Raw genomic sequence first — 18,656 nt, 5'->3', positions numbered from 1 at the left:
ATTTGAAAATGTTTGTGGTGTTATAGCTGGAAAAGATTGGAAGTTTGATCTTGGTTTGTATTAATCTACTGTTAAAGCACTGGTTCTCAAGCCAATTCTGAGAATGTGACTTGAGAGACTTCTGACCCACAGCTGTGCGCCATATCTAGTGACCCTGTTTCACATGCTGTATCTGGTACATGGGTGTAGTTAGTGTTTTCCCAGATGATTTATTTTAGATAACTGTTTTGAGGCATTCAGGACATTTTTTATTAAAAACTGCAGTTGCATAGCAATAGGAAGTAAAGTATCCCATACTCTCTGACCTGTTTGGAAGGAAGGTTGGCTGAGTCCTGTGAGAACACTATGCAGGATGAATCCAAGCTGAATCTGCTGTCCCTGGGGGTGTTTAAGGAAAGGTTGGATGTAGTGTTTAAGGACATAGGTTAGTGGGTAATATTGCTTGTAGGGGGATGGTTGGACCAGATGATCTTGGAGGTCTTTTCCAGCCTTAATGATTCTATGATTCTAAGGAATATTTTTACATAACTCACAAATATTATGTCATTTAGACCATGTATTACTGCCCTTCACCTAGCTTTGCGCCACTTTGGATGAAAGATGTTACTGCACAGCAATATTGTCCTCCTGACCAGTGAAATAATATGATGGCTGCTCAGATAGGCAAAGTAAGATTTGTGCATCCCGAAAAGGTACAAGTACTCCAAAGAAAATTACCCTCCTCGCCCCATAATTCTATGAGCAGAGGAATAAACAAAGTCTATTTTTCTGTGGAAGGGTATCTAACACCCTTTCCCCACTGTTACTGCCTTAATGGAGCTAGTTCTTCCTCAGATCACTTCATCCCAGGTTTTTGTTCATCTCTCTACTCTCCCCTGAGCATCCCTAAAGCCCCACCACCACTGACTTTGCTCCACAGCCCCCCTCCCACTGAGCAGGATGATGTGTGCTGTGGTTACTTGGAGCTGTGTGTGCCTGCCCTGCTTGCTGATCGCTGAGCCCAGAGTGCCAACGAGATCGTGTTGCTGACGGGCTCACACGACAGTCAGTTCCACTGCTGGGGACACTGTTCTGAATCTCCTACATCCATCCAGTCATGGATCTTCTCCCAACCTGTGAGAACTCGGTCTTTGAAATCTCTACTTTTTTTTTTTTTTTTTTCTTCCTTTTTTTTTCCTTTTTCCTTTTAACTAGGAGTCTAAGAAAGTTACTGTGAGGTTAGGTGAAAATGACTCAGTTAAGCATTACAGAAAGACAGAAAACCCAGGCATCGAACCCTCCGAACCCTCTTTTATTTCCTTAGAGAAACAGTCTTAAAATAAAATGACAATTCCTTTTGAAAAAGCATTTGCATTTTTAAATAAAAATAGCTCATGTGTTTACATTTTTCATTTGTTTCAGATGTTATTCTGGAAGCTAATTTTATTAATAAGTATGATCAACACCACAACTATAATTTTAGAAGTTATTGTCAAGCAGTGAATTTTAGATATGTAATCACCAGTGTTTGTACCTGCAGCCTGCCTCTAAGATATTGTCCTGTAACTAGGCTACAGAAATTCATCTTGTGACCTATATTATATATACATCAAAACACAACAATTTTCAAATTTGCTTGTGTTGAAGCCACATGGAAAGAATAATTTGCAAAGATTATTTGGAGAGTACTTTTGAATACCAAACGCGTCATTTTGTAAACATAAAAATAAGCAAAATTCATTAAATAGATTCCATGCCATAAATTATTCACCCAGCTTTACTGTTACAGCATTTTAAATTCAGAACCTCAGTGCTTCTAATTTTGGAGTCAGACAATGAATGTAATGAACATAATACTTTTCAATTGTCTCACACTATTCATTCAGGAATATTTACAGAGAAGTATGACACGGAAAGAAGAACAAAGATGCCTGTATTTAACAAGTAGAACATGGAGGGCAAGCATAATGATCTGTTGGTTGAAGAATAAGAAATGTTTGTTGAGGGCTGAAGGGGGATGAATCAGACTTTGAAATACCTTGGAAATGAAAGTAAGTAGTTATAACTGATGAGACAGGGAAAGGGTATCCAGTGGATGGATGTGCAGGTATGAATGACACAGGCAAATGACGGGCTCTGAAAATCAACTTCACAGCAGAATTTTAAATGGATACTAGGGATGACAGATTACATTCCTACAGGCTGAAGGAGAACATCACAGTAATTGAGATGCATCATGATACAAGCCTGGGTGACAGTTCTAGCAATTTGTGTTTTAGAGAGTGAAACTTTAGAAAGAATCTGCTTACATATAGCTTTGATAAAAAGATGAATAGGGACACTCCTGGGGTAATCACAAAGGAGAGAGGATGCGAGAGAACTGAGACCTGGCAATGCCTTTGGGAACTGGTGCTGCTGACTATCTGAGCTAATCATGTTTGGCGTGGTACTGAGGAGTGGGAGAAAAGGATGCTGTCAAGCAGGGAGTGCAAATTATAGCAATGCAGTTGCAGATTTGAAGACCTGAGCTGCTTGGTAAGTCAATGTCTGTGGACACGCAGATAAAAACATGGGCTCCAGGAGAAAAAGTACTAAGAAAGATAAGATCTCAATACATTTTGAAAGCAATTGTTTTGGATAAAGTATATACTGGTTGACTTGACTGTATCTTTGTTTTGACCTGTTTTTCTCTGTATCTGAATTCCTGTCATTTGTGAGCCAAGAGCTGGGAAATGATGCTTCAGCTAAGCCACCTATTTATTGAAAAAACTATTTAGATATACTGCAGCCATGGCTAGCATTTAAAACTTATCCCTGCAGGCTGATATCTTCCATGTTCAAGCTTCCTGCAGCCTCTGTTTCTCTCTCTAAATAATGTCTTTGATATAGGCTCATTTTAGATACTTTTGGTGTTGTGTCTTTTTGCCTGGGTAGGCCTGCTTTCTTAACTCTTTTCCCCTCTGTTACTTTCCTGAAACAAACCCATTTCTCTTCTTTGTCTTTTAACTGCTGTGTACAGTAAAGACAGCACGTGTTGTGGCTGGTTTTTTGGTCGTACATTCATTGGCTGCGTGGCTGTGTATGTTGGCTGGGTTTCTTGGTCCTTTCTCTGGACAGTGCAACATTTGTTGTTGAAGACATTTCTCCAAGGTGGATTTTCTCCTAGCCCTGAACTTCACTTTCTGTGAAATGATGAGTCCCACTTTTCATAACTGAGCAGTCTTAAATGTTTTGGGCAATGAACTATTGTCAGATGACAAAATTTATTTGCTGTACATCTTCTGTTGTATAATTGATTCTGCTGCATTTTCAACCAGCAGAAATCAGTATTCATTTTTAGTTAAAACAAAACAAATTATAACAAAAAGGAAATTTAAGTACTTTCCTACTTCCTTAACTATCCTCCTTGGTGTAAGATACTTCTACACAATCACATATAAGTAATTAAGTTTATTGTTGGTGCTATAATGACTAAAGAATACTGTGATGACAGGGATTCATGAGCTTCAGACTGTTCTGAAGTTTTGCAAGCTTAATGTTCCACAAGTTAAAAAACCTTCTTTTCAAGTTTTCATGTAAAATTTATGGCTACTACTTTTGTCTTCTTTCTATCACTTCCTCGGTTTTAACCTTGTGTGTTCAATGCAACTACCTATCTACTTTGAAAGGGATTCAAATTCTTTTAGCTTCAGCAGAAGCATCTACAGAATTAAGATTCTATGAAATGCAATTAAAATGTATAAACTATACTGATACTCTTCTATGAGTGATAGTATATACAGAAAATATTATGATATACCTATTTAAAGATAAATAGATGCAAGTTTGGGGATTACTGATGCAGCAAGTGTTGCTTCTTCTTGTTAATTTAAAGTCAGGCTAGATTGGATAATAGAAGAAAATCCCCATCATGCAGAAACTCTCTCTCTGTGGTGCCACCCGTATGTGTAGAGCTGCCCTTTAGCAGACTGCTCTGTTCAGGTCCCACCACAGAGAACTTATGAACCTTCTTGCTTTCCTTGCTCTGAGTAGGCTATATCACTGACTTTCTCTAGCTATCTGCCTCTGCATAGACTTTGCTATCACACAGAGCATCTCACTCTGGAGACAGGGCAATGCTGGGGTGCCTATACTTTGGGGGGAAATCAGAACTGTTTGGGGGTTATGTTTAAAAAAACAAAACTCAAAAGGTTCTTTTCTGTGTGAAATCACCCTGCACATCTGCATTATTTTTACCAGAGAGCTCCAGGATATTTCAAGACCTCCCATTACTTTAAGCCTGTATTTGTTTTGCAGCCTTGTGGTGGATTTACACTTTTTGTCTTTAGGGAGATGTACAAATGAGGTAAACAGATATGCAGGCTCCAGAAGAGTCATTCTTTACTTTATAAACATACAGACCTGCACAAAGCCCTAAAACATCTGTGCACATTCCCCTGATCTAGGCAATTAATCACCAAAGAATCCTCTTAAGAGTCGAGGACTTGTGCTTCTGTGTACGATTTCTTCAGGAATACTGTGCTTGTATATGTTTCCTTCTCTTTCTCTTTTTAGAGAAATGTACAGATCCTTCCACTTTTCTCTTACCTGAGAAGCCCATATTTGTTTTTAAGTGTACCGTTCCACTTCCCTCAGACTGTCTGGGAGCCTTAGAGCCTAAGTCCTGCTCACTGGTTGTGGGAGTGCTTCCCATGTCCTCAGTTTGTGTGTGGACACTAGCTACATCCTTTTTGTTTGGGCAGCACCCAGAAGTTTATCCTCCTTTAGGGCTCCCTGCTCCATGCTGAGAAGAAAGCCCAATTGCAGTGTCTAGAAAAGAACCATGGCCAGGAGTGTGCCCTGTTAGAGCATGCAAGTCTCCCCGATGTTATGTTTTTTAAAAGCCACCATTAATAGCTAAGTCCTTTGTTTTCTCGTGTCACATTTATCAGCCATTTAAATTTTAGTCCCTCTGAAGGACTTGAAAATTTCAGTTTCCATCAGTCTAAACTAATTCCATTGCAACAGTCCAGTATTGTCCCAGACCTAGAGGATACTTAGCACAATCCTGACAACTTAAGGCTGGCCCTTCATATACATCAGCCCTCCATGATGCAATGTTTTCATTCTTTCAAATAGTATTCATAAGATGTACCCTAATTTCTGAAATGAATGTGGGAGATACTTAGGGAAGTTAGGAGAATATAGAAATTTCAAGACAGATAAATGAAAGCTCATATAATCTTGATGAGGTTGCTGTTCAGCGGTAGTTTTAATATTAAGGGTAGCTACAGCAATCTAAGACCCTTCTTACTGCTGGAGAAGGCCTATCACATTAAACTGAAATGTGTGTCTTAAGTTATACATGATTATTTTAATGGTTGCTTATTTCATTAGACAGTTCATTACTATGACATTGTAACTACCTCACATAAGGCAGAATGCCAACCAGAACATTTTTTATTCATCGTAAACATTCAATGTGATTTTTGCAGCTTCATACTTCCCACAAAAGAGAGAAATCATTTATGCACTGACTTATGTGTTCCATGACTGTTGTGTGCAAACCTGATGTTGGTATAATGTAAACTGTAATTCTTCTTGCATGTCTGTATTTTAACTAGTGGGAAAAAAAAAAAAAAAAAAGAACAAAAACCCACACCCAAATTTTAAAATACTAGATGCTACACAGCAAGAACCATTTGTCTATTTTCCTTTCATAAAGAAAACAGCACTCTGAATCAATGTGTAGATAAGAGAATTCCTCCATATGCTGGATACTGTAAGATTTAGGCTTAAAACTGCTAAGTAGGTGCTAGAGAAAGAAGTTTGAATAAAACTCTTCTGGTAATATGCTCATGAACTTGCTGGCATGTGGCATCATTAAACTCACTAAAAATAAAATGCCCTCAGGCCTGGTAAGAGCAATTGATTCATAATTAGACTCTTGGGAAAAGAGCTGGGATTTGTAGTAAGATACTTCTTTTAAAAATGAGCTTTACCAGATGAACTGAACTTCATAGACAGGCACTTGGAATCCACTTCTGCTGACTTGGGAGGGGTTTTCCATACGCTGAACTATTCCCAAAAGCAAAATTCAACATCACAAAAGCATTGCAGAGTTACCTTGAAACTGAGGAATAAGTTTTCATTGCTTAGGAGTTTTGAAAAATTGAAAGGCACAAGCTAAGAGAGCCAAACACTAAGAAACTTAAGAAGATGATTCCTGAATGCTATTTTGAAAACTTGCAGCCTTTAAAAAATGGGATTTTTCTTAAAGTATCCCAAAGATTTGAGGAAATCTATAAATTATACTGTATCAAAAATGTAAAATTCATTTCTGGAAAAACAGACAAACATACAACAACAACAACAACAACAACAACAAAAAAAACAGGTCAAAGTACTTTAAGCTAACACATGTTTTCAAGCTTCACAATGTCATACAATCGAACTGCATTTAAAAGCTTTTCTGTGCGGTGGAAAATCATATAGAAAACTTGAAAATGCAAACAGACCTAAGCTTTGGTTTCTATTCACACATCAAGAAAACACATGCATTTTGGTTAATTTGGAAAAGGTTAGTATTCTATCTTTGTTATATAGACAGATAATCTCTTCAGGGATTTAGGGACACGCATGAGATCCCCCTGAGCTTCCTCTTCTCCAGGCTGAGCAGCCCTAGCTCTCTCAGCCTATTCCTCACTGCAGAGATGCTCCAGTGCCTTCATCGTCCTGGTAGTTCTGTGTTGGGGTCTCTCCAGTATGCCCAGGTCCCTCTGGTACTGGGGAGCCCAGAACTGGACACAATACTTCAGGTATGGGATCCTGTGGGATCCTCAAGGATCAAGCATACTTAGACCATGCTCAGTAGCAGCCTTTCTGAAATGCATTCCAAAGAGCACACACACGGCCTCTCCATGAAATAACCCATCCGGTTTCTCTCCAGTCTCCAATGTCAGTTTAACATTTATTTTCATGAGATTTGTATTTTATATTGAATTGTTCTTATCTTTTTACCATAGACAGCCCAAAATATTTTACCTCTTTCCTCCTCCCTTGACTGATTTAATACCATCCTCGACCTGCATGCCAAACTATGCATGGCAAAATACAGGATTTTTTTAATTTTACTTTTTTAATTTTATTTTTTAGCTAAACGGGATTTTGCTATTGCTGCTGACAGACAGTGTCTCAGCACTAGCAGCCAACACACTTGTGCAATCTCTTTACTGTTATAGAGTACATTCTGGGGGCAGGAACATGCACTCTGTAGTGCACTTTGAAAGGCACATGGTGCATGAGAAGATAACAGCTCACCCAGGGTCTTCTAAGAGTTTCACAAACTAAGTCATCCAAGTCTTTGGCGATCCTGACCCACATAAATCTGTTTTTCAGCTGTTTCTCAGGGAAAAAAAATGATGATAACATGGGAGCATTTTTTTTTTATATTAAACTGCAGGCTGGGCATGGAAGCAATTAAGTGAACACATGAATTTTTGGGTCCTGTTGTAGTAAATGGGTAAAAAAATGATGTTTCTAGACTTCAAGATGGAATAAATCACGCCATGGAAGTTCATTTTTCTCATCATTGACAACAGAAGGATTATGATTGAATAGTTAAAATTAGAGGCTTAAGTTTAATGTGACCAAAGCTGGGTAGTATGAGTCCCACACTAAATGACAATATTGTAAGTTAATTACTGATTTACAGAGATGTATATGGGAGAAGGGTATGGGTAGAAAGACATGGAGAGAAGTCAATGATATAGAATATGGACATTAAATAAATTTCTGTCTGTGGTGAGTGCTGAGACTGCTGCCTTAATATAAAACTGGAATGGGGAAGATCTCCCTTTTCTTCAGTCTTTGTCCTATATCTATTAAAAAGGTATTCCATTTGCAACAGAACTAGAAGTCATGGACAGGAATAATGAAATCCAAATGAAAAGTGTGGAACACCACATTGCCATATACCATAGCCTTTCCCTAAGTTTCCAGATCTACAACTAAGGGCAGAAAACAGATGAAAGAAAAACCCGCTGGGAGATCCTAATGACTTCAAAGTTTTTTTATAGAGTCAAATACGAGAATTTCTTCTTAAGGATGAATTTTGCAGTATGCCTTTAAATGGAATACGTTTCAGCTTTCATAAAAGAAATATGTCGTTTCGAGGTACTATGTAATTTAGTCTTGCAGTTGGAATGAAATATAGGTAAAGAGGATAATGAAAACTTTGGGAAGGCATAGGTCTGTACTGCAGTACCTCAGACCACTTTCCAGATTACTACTCCAGGTGCATTCCCATCCTGAATCCTGGTCCCATGGGATGGCAATTGAGAAACAACCTCCTTAGATGTTTGTACCTTCCCACAGAAATGCAAACGAGGTGTGCAGGAAGTAGAGATGTGCTCCAGTAGTCACAGGTTGAGGAGTATGCATGGAATTTAACTCCAATGAAGAGACAGTCAGGGAAATACCTTGACAGTGCTCATTGAGAAATTATTTCCAGGTCTTCAGAACAAATTAAAAAGCTTAAAGTTATAGATTTTTTGTTTGTTTGTTTTGTTAGTGTAATCATAGGAATCAGTGAAACTTCATATTCTCCAGTATGAATAGTTCTGAGCCTAGATTTGAGTGGAAAGGAGCATGACACATGGAGCATATGCAGGTTTTCCATTTGTTCATCTATCTTTCTAGAGATAGAATGATAGAAATTTTCACTTGCTTATCTGTATTTCTAGGGATCAGCTTTACTGAAGGACTGTTTGGTTTCCCAGAATTTTCCCTGTCCTACTTCTAAAATTCACCTGCTTCTATGACCTTGTTCAGTCTGCCCTTCTGCCTCTTCCCATGGTCTTGTTAGAGCCTTCTCTTACATGGTTCTGAGACAGAGAAGGTGAAACTATACTATTTACAACAAAGAACTAGTTATCTAGACTGTTCTCACAGTCAGCAGAGGGAAATATGATTTTATACGGTAAGCATGAATCTTTTTTAGTGTGAGATTCATCTTTTTAGTGTGAGAGTCATCTTTTCCTGAAGGAGATGCTTAGCACAGGTCAGATGACTGCTAGAATCCCCAGTTCTGTCCATGGGTTACAAGCTAAACAGAGAGAGAATACTGTCTTTACATTAAAGATGTCTCAGGTTAGGTGAGCCAAATCTCACCCACTTGGTCTTCACCTTATCAACTTATCTGCAGCCTATGTGCTTGAAATGTTGCTTCTTCCCTGTTACTGTCATCTCCTTTTCATGTGATTTATTGTTATGTTTTTTTAATCATGTTATCTTCCCTAATTTAGTGTCATATAATGCACGGAGTGTATTTTGATTGAATAAAATGAAGTTTCACTGCATTTTAATTTCTCTCATGCAATCATCATCAACCCAGATTTATGTTTTTCCAAATTTCATTGCTTTATGTTATATTGACACTGGAGTAACTCCCTTCACCACTGAGCATTGCTCTGTCTCTCAGTAGGGTCCCTTAGAATACTTGACAGATTAGTTTAAAGCTTGACTTTCCATGACTTTTACAAATGGAAATGATGATCTTTGTGCAAAAATATAAGTATTGCATACTCCTGTTGAAACAATCAGAAACGTCTGGGATTGACTGTAAGAGGCAATGGAGTATTCAAGGGCCCTTAATGTTAATGCTGATTCTGTTCATTTTTAGCTAAGAAGAGAAATATAAATGGTATTTCATCAACCAAGGAAACTGAGGTGGTAATTTCACTGACAATCATTACAGAAAGATAAAGAAAGGCTGACATTCTGGCAGATGCTAATATACTAGTTGATCACCAGGGAAACCAGCGTGTTACAGCTCCAAACAATGCAACTCTGTGGCTCAGCTGAGCAGTAAAGTTATCTGTAATAAAATATGCAGATTCCTTTCCTTTCCTTTCCTTTCCTTTCCTTTCCTTTCCTTTCCTTTCCTTTCCTTTCCTTTCCTTTCCTTTCCTTTCCTTTCCTTTCCTTTCCTTTCCTTTCCTTTCCTTTCCTTTCCTTTCCTTTCCTTTCCTTTCCTTTCCTTTCCTCTCCGCTCCGCTCCGCTCCGCTCCGCTCCGCTCCTCACCATGGGAAGTTACAAATCAGAAACAAACAAAAAAACAAACAAAAAACACCACCACCTCCAACAAACAAACGAAAAACAACAACAAAAAACAGATTTCATTATTGCCAATGGGAGAAAAATAATATAAACATCTTTTCCATGACTTTAAGGTTTCTTTGGGCAATTTAAACATACATCATGAAAAGTAATTTATATAGCAATTTTTCTTCCTCAAATTAGTAACAAAGGGAAAAATCAGTAGCTACACTATAACCTCAATTATCTAATTGTCAGGGGAACACTATAATGGTCCATCTTTGACAGTAGTGAATGTGGAAACTTGAAGAAATACAAGAAGCCATAATAGCTACTTATGAAATATGTCAGACCTTTTAGCCTTTCATTTTGAAATTTATGCCACGAAATGCAAGGTTGTGTTCTTTATGGAGGCACCTAGATCAGTGTGTCTGTATACTGGGACAGAGAGAAAACTTGAAGAGGCAACAGGTGAAATGAAAGCCAAGTTTTTTAAGATGAAGAATAACACTTGTGTGGGGAAAAAATTACACACAAGCAGAGTTAGTTTTCTTAGTGAGAAGAGTCAAGGGAGAAAAGGAAAGAACATTAAATTACAATTATCTAAGTCATTATGCCTTTTCCTGCTGCTTATTTCTGTATTTTCATTTCTCAAGCTCTTTAAGAGGAAACTGATATCATTGCAACTGCTGTTCATTATTATTTCAATCTTATAAAATGAAACTTTATAGAATATCTTTCAGCAATTGGAGACTTTCTAGCTATTGGCAGACTGCTCATAAGTGATAAGAAACAGTTTAGTAATAAGCTTTCCTTCAGCTAAATATAGCATATACACTTTAAATGCTGTGGCTGTAAACAGGGTGTGCAGTGTAGAGAAACTGTTTAATATTCCAAGTTTACTGCCAGCTTAAAATTATAAAATACATACTTACTTAAGCAGAAATAAATATTTCTGGTGATTAAAATAACAGAAACACATGAGACCATAAGCAGGATTTAATACATTTAGAAACGCAACTGAATTTGAAAAAGTATCTCTTATTCTATAGAGGGAGGATAAGAAATCAAAGACCTGGAAAAGGCTGAAGAATACCTATGTCTGGTTACTCTATTAGGACTTGGCATATTCCATAATACCTTGTTAAATGTGGCACAGGGTCTAAGATCAGAGAAAAAAAAGAAGCTGCTCAAGGACCACTTACACCAAGTTTTTTTTTTTTTTTTTTTTTTTTTTTTTTTTTTTTTTTTTTTGTCATTCTGTCATTCCCAGTAAAAAGTAAGAGTAAGTAGGTGGAAGAAAATGGGCATGCCCTTGCCCCCATTTCTCGTGGTGGCCATTTTCTGTGAGTTTTTTCATGAGTTACAGTGGTTTGACCTGAGTGGATTAGCTCTGCTCAAATAAGCACAAGAATTAAACGAATGTAAAAATGAAACTTAGATTGCCTTTTTGTATCATCTGGTGAGGTATAGACAGTGTCACCCACTAGAACTAATCAATTTGCTGTAAATAGGCCTCGAGTATTAAAGTCTATAGGTGTGATACAGTAATATAAACGTAAGGTGCTAAAGTATGAATGTTCCTTGAATTAATTTGGCTTGATAAGGGCTCCATTAGCAGTCATTTTTGTCTCAAACAGCCAGCCAGCATTAACTAAAATCAGTAGTGCGACTTGCATTGAGGGCTTTTATTTCTGGATGACAATTTGAGGTAAAGACGATACTTCAACTGTGTTTACCTCTAAAGTGAAGTCAAGATGACTTTTTGTTTCCCATTTATTTATTTATTTGGAAAAAGAGACTGTAACAGTCTGTAGAGACACTGGCATGGATTATTTTAGGGTAATTACTTTTATTGTAGATATTCACTATGGAGTGATATAATAAATACCTACACAAACTTGTGAGTATGTAGGAGATAGGAACAATAGTACACAAGTACCCTTCAGAGGAAGACAAAGGATCTACAAGGGACAAGCCACTAAAGGTAGATGTTCTTCATGAAATAAAGCAGCAATTTTTGAACTTTCATTCCCATTCTTTTGTGTATAGTTAATCTTCTTTTCATCGTGTAATGCATAAAAAAGGAATACCTGCCCCAAACACACATATTACTTTCAGCCCTTTGATAAAAACAAGGTGATGAGCACTCCACTGTAACAGTTATAATCCAAATTATCTGTTAAGCTTTTACAGTAAACCTGTAGAGAGAGACAGGTCTACAACTAAAGCCACTTCTCCGTTCACCTGCTTCTTTCAGTGCATTAAATTTTTGTGATTGCTGTAGGAATTTGCAATCAGAATTGGCACAAGAGTGACCACCAAGATTGCATTTTTGATGCTTATTTCCTAGCTGTGCTTTGAAAAAGGTGCTAGTAAGATTACTTTGAGTGTTGTGATTCCTGAGTATTTTAGATGAAAATCTTACACTTGCCATTACAGGTTTTGTTTTCAAAATTATCTTTTGCCCCACCCCCACTGTGTGTATAAGACTGTGAAATTATGTGTGACACTTCAGAGCCTTCATTGCTTTGAGAAGTTCATATAATTCCTGGTGCACCTTCATTTATTCATGAGGAAAAGTACCACACTTTCCCTTCTGAACTGTCACTGAATCAACACCCTGACTTTATAACAAGGGGACATCATTTAGCTACAACTTCCAGTTTTTCAGTTAACGTAACAGAAGGTTTAGCTCCTGGTAGTTAGAAAAGACCCACTGGAGTTGCCCCAGGGACAGTCTATTAACCTCTGTTCTCTGCTAACATTATTGGAGAAATGATATTCTGCCTGCTGGGCTCCTAGGTTCATCTGCAAATCATATTCCATCTAAAATCCATATGAATTAAGGATAAGTAAGTGACTGTAAGATAATTACGGTAGAGCTCAATCTCTATAAAATGTACTGCTCATATCTGTAACCTGCAAACTGTATCTGCAGTGAGTCTTACGCATTGTTACTATACAGTGTTCAGCAGCCTGAGCGTATCTATCAAGAAGCAGTTTCTTAACAGCAGAGTGCACACAACTACTTCAATTACTTATGAATCTTAATCTTTGATGTGTTGTGGGGCCTGACAAAAAATCCTTTGGACATTTTCAATGATTTGGCAAGGAGTTACAGCAGGCTTGAGAAAAGACCTTTGTATAGCAGTGTAAGTAGCTGCAATGATTACTGGCTTCTTTCATTGTTAATTAAATATAAAAATGATATCCTGTATTTTTTATAGATTGGTCTAATTTTGACATCTATTTTCAACCTCACTTCTCTTCTATGTTATAATATATATTATTTCCCAATTATGAAAAATCCAGTGAAGCTGACAGAAGTGAGTGTAAATTAGTCATAAAGGATGAAAAATGATTAATGGTAGGCCAAGCTGTCAATGAATGCCTAGAAATATTAAGACTTTTAAGAAAAAAATCTTTAAATAGAACTAAAATATACTAAATATTAATAAAGGTAAAGCTGTCAACCATATGCAAAAAATGGCTGAAATATTCAACAGAGGACATTTTGTTTTTTAAAAGAAACAACTTATTGCATGGTTACAGTAGCAAAATACCTTTGCCTGTGTACCTTCCTAGAAGGATATGACAATCAAATATATTAATGCATTATAATATTCATATTACAAAGCCAAAATCTCAGAAGTTAGTTTAGCATCAGGTAGAGATTTCCTATGAAGTTTTATTACTGTGCTTAGTTTGATTAGCATGATATTGGACTGAGAACAGTCCTTAGAAGAAGGACCTGGGGGTGCTGGTTGATGAGAAGCTTGACATGAGCCAGCAATGTGTGTTTGCAGCCCAGAAAGCCAACCATATCCGGGGCTGCATCAAAACCAGCAAGGCCAGCAGGGCAAGAGAGGGGATATTCCCCCTCTGCTCTGCTCTTGTGAGACCCCACCCTGTGTTCAGCTCTGGGGCCCCCAGCACAAGAAGAAGATGGATGTGTTAGAGCGAGTCTGGAAGAGGGCCATGAGGATGACCAGAGGGCTGGAGCACCTCTCCTATGAAGACAGGCTGAGGGAGCTGGGGTTGTTCAGCCTAGAGAAGAGAAGGTTCTGGGGGTCTTACAATGGCCTCCCAGTACCTAAAGGGAGCCTACAGGAAAGCTGGAGAGGGACTCTTTGTCAGGGGGTGGTGTGATAGGACAAGTGGGAGTGGTTTTAAACTAAAAGAGGATAGACTTAGGTTAGATATAAAGAGGAAATTCTTCACTCAGAACATGGTGGGGTCCTGGCACAGGTTGCTCAGAGAAGCTGTGGATGTCCCATCCCTGGAGGTGTTCAAGGTCAGGTTGGATGGAACGTTGGGAAACATGGTCTGGTGGGAGGTGTCCTGGCACATGGAATTAGATGATCTTCTAAGTGATTTGGAAGGTCCCTTCCAAATCAAACTATTCTATGATTCTACAGTCATCTTGAAGAACATTAAGTAGAGCTGAAGGCTGCTATTTTTAGCTGCATTGAGTAGTACCTTCCGTTTCTTCTAATGCTATTGACATTTACTCTAATTAGGGAATTATAAGAAGTCATGGAGCTTTTTGAGAAATAATTGGGAAAAAAAATAAACATTGAGAAATGGAAAATTTGCTTAACCTGATTTTGAAGGAGGACTGAACGAAGGTTAAAGTTTGGATAAGATTTAGCATGGAAATTCCAGTTTAAATGCTTAGTCAGAGAAAATCTTAGTAGAGATTGAAACCAGTTACAGAATGGTAAAACATTGGACCACCTTATCAGTAATCATCACATTTGGCCTTAACTAGCAGGTCAGTCTCAGCTGTCCTAATCATTCCTCTGCTACTCCAGTATTTTTGTCAGAGGAGTATCATAGGGACATATACTTTAAAGGGTATCCTTCAGTGGTACTATTATAATTGATATTTTTAGAGTAAAGTTAAAATGAGGAAGCTGGATTCTCTTTTTCCTGGTAGTACTGTGATATATATGATGCAATTCTGATGATACTACTCATTCTGTGACTGCAATTTAGCTGTTAAATTGGCTTACATGTTATGGAAATTTCTGAAGGGGAAGATGCTAACGAAATAAGTAGGTCTGCCTGAATATTGCAGGAACAGTATGTGGTCTCAGATCTATATTTACTTAAAGTGGTGTAATGCAACAAACTTTAGTGGAAAAGTCATTTTGAAATTAAGTCATTCAACAAAGAGTAAAATTTGTATTTCATTTTTTGTATCTGTCATCCTAGATTCAGCTCTCTGTGAGAGAGCTGAATACATTAATTTCTGTTCAAACTGGTTATGCTCATCCACAATTTTAAGGTTGACAACATCCATCTATTTGGATTTCTGTTGATTCTTTCTTCTGTGGTTGAAAAAATTTTACCATCCATTTCTTATCCATCCAGAGTGTGTTTTTTATCTTGATGCTTTTTTTCTTATTGTGATCATGTGTTTTGTTCTCCAGTTTGTATATTTTTCACCCACCCATTGTATTGTGCTTGCCCATCCATACATCTTTGAAAAGATGACCTAAACTGCAGGGATTTGTCAGTCTCTGCTTCTCATGGACAGAGATCCTGACATATAGACTGGGTAAAATGGGCAGACAGACAGGGGTATTGATTGCTCCCACATGTTTTTCTACATGCAAGTACTATTAGGAGCTTCTAAAAGTGAAGATGGCTAGCAGATGCCTCAGCTCTCAGGTCATGAGAAATCCTGAGCTGCTGCTGTATATCCTCCTGTATGATCACCAGGAAAGACTAAGGAGTCAAACTTGGCAATGGGCTTGTAACGGTTTCTGACTTGCTCATACTGCTGTCCTAGATTCCTGCTCTGGACACATTTACATATAAATGCTTACATTTCAAGATATTACCTTTAATTCTACTTCTCAACACTGGAAATTAATCTGCAAAGGTCCAGGTCTCCTACTATTAGTAGAGTCCCCACAGAAAAAAGAATCATCTGTATTTATTTGTTGAGTATCTCCTTGCTTAATGCATGCTTCTTTCTCACCCTAATCTTCGCTAAAACCTTTTCTGCCATTCCTGTAGTGTTGTGGGCAGGGTGAAAGCCAAGTTAGGTATGTAGCAAAAACCAAACTAAACCTTCAGGGCTGAGTCTGCCTGGGCATGTGCTCACAGACTTTGTGTGGAGCATGATGCAGACTACAAAACACAATGCTGTCAGTAAAGCTGCGGAACTCAAGGGCATCAGTGTTTCTCAAGCTTCCTTCATCCAAAGCCAGAGGGCTTCTGTAATTTCCTTTGTTCCTTCTTCCTCCTGAGGGACAGCTTTCTTTAAAGAAAATCAAGGATGAGAGATAGGTAAGGCCTGTCTGAAGAGACCAGAGGGAACAGTCTGCTGAACTTGATGCCTGAAGGTAGGGAATTCACAGTCAGGTTGCCCGCACAGTAGAGAGAGGCAGCATTTCTTATTTGAAAATAACAGAGGCAGATGCAGTCAGAAGTCTGTAGCAATAACATCTATTTTTAAATTCTCCCCTACACCAGAAAGAGCTCCCTCCTAATGAGAAGTCATAGACTGTCGACTGTTTTTTATGGTGACATTTTGCTTCTTCTAATTCTCTTCCTAATGTACTTTTCTAGCAGAGCAAATAATAATTATGAATTATAATCATGTGGTACTATTCTTACCAAACAACAAACTCAACCGGAATAGTGCCAACCAAAGCTGCAAGCAATTTCTCATTTAGGAAAATAGAGTTTTCTGCATTACTGCTACGGGAAAATGTCATATTTCAGCTGATGGCATACATTGTTCTAGACGTAATGATCTTCTTTGTTTATAATGTTGATGAACCACTATGCAACTGCTTGTCAGGTTTTGACTGCACCTGTTTGCAAACTCAGGTAATTATGCTCCGTTGTCTAATTGCTTATTTTATGGATGTTTTGCTCACATGTTTTTAAGCAATGCTGTTTGATTGCAGATAACTAATGGTAGCGATCTCTTCTCATTATCGTACTTTAACATTTGATTTGTCTGATTGCTGCAGGTGGAAACAATAGGTGATGCGTACTGCGTTGCGGCAGGGCTCCATAAGAAAAGCCTTAGTCATGCTAAAGCCATTGCCCTGATGGCACTGAAGATGATGGAGCTTTCAGAAGAGGTCCTCACTCCAGATGGGAGTCCTATTAAGGTAACCCCTTTGTTCTTTATTCTCAGCTGGTCAGTGGTACATTGGCCTGATTAATTCCACTGTTTTCTGTTGGTAGAAATCTACTGCCAGGAGAATTTGAAATTGCATTAAGATTTCACAGTCTTTCTTATGAACATATAAAGTGGATGGTGTCCATCAACAATCACAGCTACTTTAGTAAACACAGCAGATGACACAAAATCAGCAGAGACCTAAAATGCACATTATGCACATTTTGGTAAATGTAGGGATCTACTTTGGACTAGCTGTCACTTTGTCATATGCTTATTTGTAGCATTATGCACAAATAGGTGCACTTCTGGAGCCTTTCTTCTAGTTCAGTTTAGTGTGAGAAGATAGTTCACATGTTTCAGGAATGTCCTGTGCTACAAGCCAAAACATGATGACATTTGGAAATACATTCAGAAGTAGGCTCCTGATCTGAACTTCAGCACTGTTGTGGAGGCACTCAGTTCTGCATCTCTGAGGGGCACATGTCTCTTATAAATAGTTGATCTGAATAAAAGAGTGTGTGGACTACTTGCTCTTTCTTGGTGATAATGTACTTCCTTCCCATACAACTCAAGTTCTTCCTACTAGTTGATATTGGAGGTAGCAGGAGGTGGAAAAACATGTCCATTTTGTATTATTTTAAAGTTCCACTCTGCTGTTCTGCTGCTTTTGATCTTGCACTGACCTTGTAGTTGCTAGCATTTGGAATGAGTAATAATGAAGTGAAAGATAGAAATTCAGCAGGGAAAAAAATCCATGCATTTCTTTTACAAGGTTTGGATCACATGTTGTCTTTATTATGTGTCCTGTTTCTGGTTAAATTGTTCTTCCCTTAACACAAACTTTTTGTTTTCAGAGGAAATGGAGGGATTATTTAGAACAATAATTCAACACTGTCTAAAGCCTATAACAAAAGCCATATGTAGCTGGATAAGAAGGCTGGACAGAGTTCCCATGGGATAATTTATATCATTGTTGAGTTGCACTTTGCAAACTGCAATTTCTTTTATCTATTAAAAATGAGGGTTGCAACCATGGATTTTTATTTTTTTTCCAAGAATTCAAAGACATTTTGAGGTTTTAAAACTTGACAGAAAATAAATAAAACTCAAATATTCAGTGCTGCTGAGATGCTTCTTGACCAATGAGAATATTACTAAGTTCCAACCTTTCTCTATTAGTTAAATCAAATCTTCAATTATATTGCTTGAACTCTTTTTATGTGTCAAGAGTTCAATCAAGAGAGCTTTAATCTAAATGAATTGTTATGCTCTGAAAGGAGAAAGGAAAGTGTGGATGCACTCAGCTAAGCTAGAAATTCTATGAAATATAGCAACACAATATTAAAATGAAAATATATTAAGTTCTGGATTAAATATTTCCATTTTTTAGTATTGATGGTTTGGTTGGTTTTGGTTTGGTTGATTTTTATTTATTTATTTATTTAT

The 18,656-nt window shown here is 37.7% G+C and overlaps 1 protein-coding gene across 1 annotated transcript in view; it reads left to right on the top strand.

Annotated features, from left to right (window-relative positions):
- GUCY1A2 (guanylate cyclase 1 soluble subunit alpha 2) overlaps positions 1-18,656 on the top strand; it is a 172,120-nt gene that overhangs the window by 91,702 nt on the left and 61,762 nt on the right. The window contains exon 6 of the mRNA XM_082762492.1: positions 17,053-17,196. Coding sequence (XP_082618618.1) covers positions 17,053-17,196 — 144 coding nt within the window. The remainder of the gene's footprint in view (positions 1-17,052; positions 17,197-18,656) is intronic.

Source organism: Aythya marila (genome assembly GCF_965140915.1).
Source record: "Aythya marila genome assembly, chromosome: 1".
Lineage (NCBI taxonomy): Eukaryota > Metazoa > Chordata > Aves > Anseriformes > Anatidae > Aythya > Aythya marila.
This window is presented reverse-complemented; position numbering and strand designations above follow the sequence as displayed.